This window comes from Bison bison, unplaced genomic scaffold (genome assembly GCF_000754665.1).
Source record: "Bison bison bison isolate TAMUID 2011002044 unplaced genomic scaffold, Bison_UMD1.0 scf7180017863815, whole genome shotgun sequence".
Classification (NCBI taxonomy): domain Eukaryota; kingdom Metazoa; phylum Chordata; class Mammalia; order Artiodactyla; family Bovidae; genus Bison; species Bison bison.
In genome coordinates, this window is record NW_011494387.1 from 193,851 (window position 1) to 199,364 (window position 5,514).

Sequence of the window (5,514 nt, forward strand, 5' to 3'; positions counted from 1 at the left end):
CTACCCAGCCCACGAGCTGCAGCTACTGCGTCCTGGAGTCCGATCTCGGCAAGAGCGGACGTGCGATGGGACGCCCGGGGCTGCAACGAGCGAGGAGCTCCCCCTTGCCGAGACTCCAGGAACTGCAACTAGCGTGTTGCTCCCCCTTGCCGAGACTACAGGAAAGCCAGCAGTGACGATCCCAGCTCGGCCAAAAAAAACAAAGCGAAAGACTGTACAGTCAGATTTCTGGGGTGGAGAGGAGATTCTTCACTTTATGATTCATCAGTGGAAACGGAAAGGTTTTGCACCTAAATCTATACAAGTCTATGATTCAACCACTCCATCCCCAGAGTACTTAGTGGTAAGAGTCCCTCCTCCCCCGGCCCCCTCCTATCTGCTGCCCCCCAAGCAGGGCTCTGTGGGGGGTGGGGATTCGGGTTGGCTGCTCATCTGGCCGGGAAGGTGGCCTGAGTCTCTAAGATGGACCAACCGGTGGGACCAGGAACCCCCATCACGGAGCAATGGAGAGCTGGATTTTGAGTCTGCAAACGTAAATGCCTCTGGCTCCGGGGCAGAGAAAGGGGCTGGGGAAAGCACATCTGTGGCCAGTGGGTCCACACTCATAACAGCAGTCCCCTCCCCATACACACACAACGCAACCTAAGAAGGAAATCTTGGAAGACATGAGCAAGTGCAAAATCGCAAAGAGGCTCTGGTCCCCCATCCACGAGGGGCGTCCATCTGTCACACAGAAAGCAGGCGGCTCAGAAGCCGGGTTAGGAGGGCCGGTCCACTCCAAACTGGAGGGTGAACTCTTGGGCCATCTGGTCAAACAGCTCTGGGTCCTGTGTCAGCTGCTCCGCGAGCTCCAGCCGAACGGGCTGTCCCGGCTCCGGTTGATTCACCAGCATGTTGAGGGCCTCCAAGACTGGGGAGAGAAGTCGGATCAGGACATCAGGAGGGAGAGAAAAAACTCCCGGGAAGGAAGCGATGCTGCCCACTCCCAGATCCCCCTGAAACCCACACCAACCCACGCCTGAGGACGGCTCTACGAGCAAATCAGATGGCAGTCAGTGGTTTTCACACCGTGTCACAAGCCCCGTCGCGGGGGTCGGTGAGATCAGCATGGTTTCTGGGTTCTGTTCCCTTTTCAGCCAGAACCGCTCTGCTTTTGCTGCGTCTGACTCTCTGAGACCCTGAGGACTGCAGCACGCAGGCTCCTCTGTCTTCCACTATCTCCTGGAGTTTGCTCAAATTCATGTCCATGGAGGCAGTAATAGGATTCCAAAATTTTTTTTATTTGGGGATAAAGGGTTCTGAGGCTCAAGACTGGAAACCACTCCTGCCCCGTGGCTTGAAATCTTTCACGGGTGACTTCGGGAACTGGGCGGAGACAGTGTCCCCCTCCCCCCGTGCCCGTAGGCACACACACCAGCGTGCGGCCCTGGGCTCGGGGCGCTCTGCAGAGCTCTGGTGCTCACCAAGGACCACGCCTCCCTCTCTTCCCAGCACTCGTTTCCAGGGTTAAGAACTCCTGGGCTGATCCAGAGATGGGATATTTTTAAAAAGCATTTATTTATTTATTTGGCCTTTCCGGGTCTTCATTATGGATCTTTAGTTGCGGCTTGTGGGATCTAGTCCCCTGACCAGGAATCAAATCTAGGCCCCCTGCATTGGGAGTGTGGAGTCTTAGCCACTGGACCACCAGGCAAGTCCCCAGAAACAGGACTGATCACATATTGATTACGTCCATAGACTAGGGCCACGGTGCCCGACATGTAGCTGCCAGCCATGTGTGGTCATCTTGATTTAAATTAATTGAAATTCACGACAATTAGCAAAGCAGTTCACGGTCACAACAGCCACACTTCAAGTGCTTGAAACCTACATGGGGCCAGCGTCTGCGGCATTGGACAGGGCTGCTATGGACCGACTCCATCACTGAAGAAAGTTCTGGTGAGCCGCGAGGTTCAGAGCCGGCCAAGGGAGGCCTCGAATCCCAGCTCTACCACCTGCCAGCTCAGGTAAGAGCTCAGCTCTCACACGCCTGTGTCCTGATGGGCTCGATGAGAGCACTATTTCAAGGGGCTTCTAGGAGGACTGAATGAGATTGGTGTGTTAAAAATGGCTGGTTGCCTGGGTTAGAAAGTTCAGGTTCTCAGTGGTGCAGGGACGTATGTGAGACCAAGTCCTCAAGGGCCACCCAGCTCCATTTTTGTATTCCTGAATTATGATTAATCCATTATAATTTCAATTGGTCATCCATGGATGTATACCAAAAATACCATACAGAAGAAAAAAGTGAATTTTTATGCTGGAGAGGGTGGGTGGAAGAGAAAACCCTCCCACATTGTTGGTGGGATAGGTAAATTGGTGAAGCCACTCTGGAAAACAGCATGAGGTTCCTTCAAAAACTAAAAGTAGAGTTGCCGAATGGTCCAGCAATCGCACCCTTGAGCATATACCCAGAGAAAACGCTAACTGAAAAAGCTCCGTGTACCCCAGCGTTCACAGCAGCACCGTTCACAACAGACGAGACACGAGTGCAACCTAAATGTCCATCGACAGACAAGGGGATAAAAAGATGTGGCAGACACGCACAGGGAAGTACTGCTCAGCCACAAACAACAGTGAACGGAGGCCATCTGCAACAACATCCGGATAGACCCGGAGATCACCGTATCAAGTAAAGGAAGTGAAGGAAGTCAGGCAGAGCAGGACAAAGACCATATGATATCACTTACATGTGGAATCGTAAAAACATACAAGTGAACTCATTTACAAAACAGAAGCAGACTTACAGACCTGGGGGAAAGCAGGAGAGGAGGGCTACGTGGGGAGTTTGCGGTGAGCAGATACAGACTGCCGTACGCAAAAGACGCAGACGGCAAGGCCCTGCTGTGCAGCCCGGGAACCTGTTCTCAGTGCCTTGTGATAAACAGCAGTGGAAAAGAGTATGAAAAGAATACATATACACGTGTATACCCGGATCACTTTGCTGTGGACCATAAACTAACACAACATTGTAAATGAACCATAAAAGTAAAGCCAAGTCGCTCAGTCGTGTCCGACTCTTTGCGACCCCATGGACTATATAGCCTGCCAGGCTCCTCTGTCCATGGGGTTTTCCAGGCAAGAATACAGGAGTGGGTGGTCATTTTCTTCCCTCAAAATTAACCATACTTCAGTAAAAAAAAAAAAAAAAAAAGTGAACTAAAAAGATACCGTGTGATGCTTTTAGTGCAGGGTCAGAGTGCCTAATGAAGCGATGCACTTATTGTTATTAGGCCCGCCCCTTCGGCTGTCCTCACAGCATCGGACCTTGCCTCCATCACCAGTCACATCCACAACTGGGTATTTTTGCTTTGGCTCCATCCCTTCATTCTTTCTGGAGTTATTTCTCCACTGATCTCCAGTAGCACGTTGGGCACCTACTGACCTCGGGAGTTCCTCTTTCAGTATCCTATCATTTTGCCTTTTCACACTGTTCATGGGGTTCTCAAGGCAAGAATACTGAAGTGGTTTGCCATTCCCTTCTCCAGTGGACCACATTCTGTTAGCCCTCTCCACCATGACCCTTCCGTCTTGGGTGGCCCCACAAGGCATGGCTTAGTTTCATTGAGTTAGACAAGGGAATTCAACGAATTCAGTCACTCAGTCACGTCTGACTCTTTGCAACCCCATGGACTGTAGCCCACCAGGCTCCTCCGTCCATGGAGTTTTCCAGGCAAGGACAGTGGAGTGGGTGGCCACGTCCTTCTCCAGGGGATCTTCCCGACCCAGGGTTCAAACCCGGGTCTCCCGCGTCGCGGGCAGATTCTTTACCGTCTGAGCTACAGGGAAGCCCTAGTAGTCTCTTGCCTGGGAAACTCCACAGACAGAGGAGCCTGGGGCACAGTCCCTGGGGTCACAAAGGACTCCGACGTAACCTAGCGACTGAGCGACAGTAAACAGGAGCAACCGACACAAAAGCGGTCCCGGGACTCCCCCTCCGACCCATTCAGTCCAGGGCCCCGTCCAGGGGGGCCCCCCACCTTGGCAGGTCCTGGTGCTGGCTTTCCAGTTCTTCTTGCTGATGATGGGCAGGCACACCCTCCCGTCCCTGTCCACGTTGGGGTGGTAGATCCCGGTGGTGAATTTCACCGTCGGGGGCTGGAACGGGTACTCCTTGGGGAAGCTGATGCACAGCCTGAAGGCCTTGAGGTTGTAGGGTGGCCTCTCCTGTGCGAGAGAAGGGGTCACGCTCTGGGCAGAGGCACAGCTGCCCTCCTCCCCCCAGGACCTGGGCCTGGTTTCCGCCCTCCCTGCCCTGCCCCAGGGACCCAGGCTTCCTCTGCTCCACTCCGAGCAAGGACCGTGAATGCGGACACAGACTGCACGTGCATTCACTTAGCAACTGGGCTGTGGGTCAGAGCGCCCTGGCCTGGCACTCACACGAGTCAGATCCTGGCTTCTGCTGTGCGCCTGAGGGCCAGCTGCCTCCCACCCCTAAGCCTCAGTTTCCTCTCTTGAAAAATGGGTGCAATTTGACTGGAGGCATCCTCAGGACCACCTTAGCTTCTTTTTATTATATCGGTAATTAACATCTTTCCAGTTTCATTGAAAAATAACTGATACACATCACTGAACTTAAGGCGTTGAGCTTGCTGGTTGGATTCACATATGCTGTGAATTACCACAATAGGTTCAGCTGACACCCATCTTCTCATATAAAATAATGAAGAGAAAGAATAAGGAAAAAAATGTCCCCTTGTGATGAGAGCCTTTAGGATTTACTTTGTTGACCATTTTTCTAGGACGTGTCTGGTGGCCCAGTGGTTAGGAATCCGCCTGCCAGTGCAGGGGACATGGGTTCGATCCCTGGTCCAGGAAGATCCCATATGTCCTAGAGCGACTAAGCTCATGAAAGTGAAGTTGCTCAGTCGTGTTCAACTCTGTGACCCCATGGACTGTAACCTGCCAGGCTCCTCTGTCCAGGGGATTTTCCAGGCAAGAGTACTGGAGTGGGTTGCCATTTCCTTCTCCAGAGGATCTTCCTGACCCAGGGATCGAACCTGGGTCTCCCGAATTGCAGGCAGATGTTTTACCGTCTGAGCCACCAGGGAAGTCAACTAAGCCCGTGCACCACAAGTACTGAGTCTGTGCTCTAGAGCCCGGGAGCTGCAAATACCGAAGCCCTCTCGCCCTAGAGCCATGCTCCACAAGAGAAGTCACTGCAGCGAGAAGCCTGAACACTGCAACTGGAGAGTAGCCTCTGCTCACTGCACCTAGGGAAAAGCCTTTGCAGCGACAGAGACCCAGCAAAGCCAAAAAAAAAAAAATAGTTAAGAGGGTACATACTGTTATGGGTATTCTACCATCTTAAAACAACAGTTCGGAACTGGAGTGCCTAAGCGTTGCCAGGAGCCAGCAGAAGACCCTCTAGACTTGAGCAACTGGAAGGCTTTCCTGCATCCGCTCTGTGCTGCCTGCTGCTAAGGGCTTGACACGCATTAGCCCACGCAGCAGGGTGTAGGGGTTACGTGGTCTTCG

At 52.8% G+C, this 5,514-nt stretch overlaps 1 protein-coding gene across 1 annotated transcript in view; it reads right to left on the reverse strand.

Annotated features, from left to right (window-relative positions):
• Nucleotides 1-225: 225 nt before the first annotated feature.
• UBE2L6 (ubiquitin-conjugating enzyme E2L 6) overlaps nt 226-5,514 on the reverse strand; it is a 13,999-nt gene continuing 8,710 nt past the window's right edge. Inside the window, exons 3-4 of the mRNA XM_010833600.1 lie at nt 4,017-4,203; nt 226-910 (exon numbers count right to left, since the gene is read on the reverse strand). Of these exons, the coding sequence (XP_010831902.1) occupies nt 759-910; nt 4,017-4,203 (339 nt within the window). The 3' untranslated portion in view covers nt 226-758. The remainder of the gene's footprint in view (nt 911-4,016; nt 4,204-5,514) is intronic.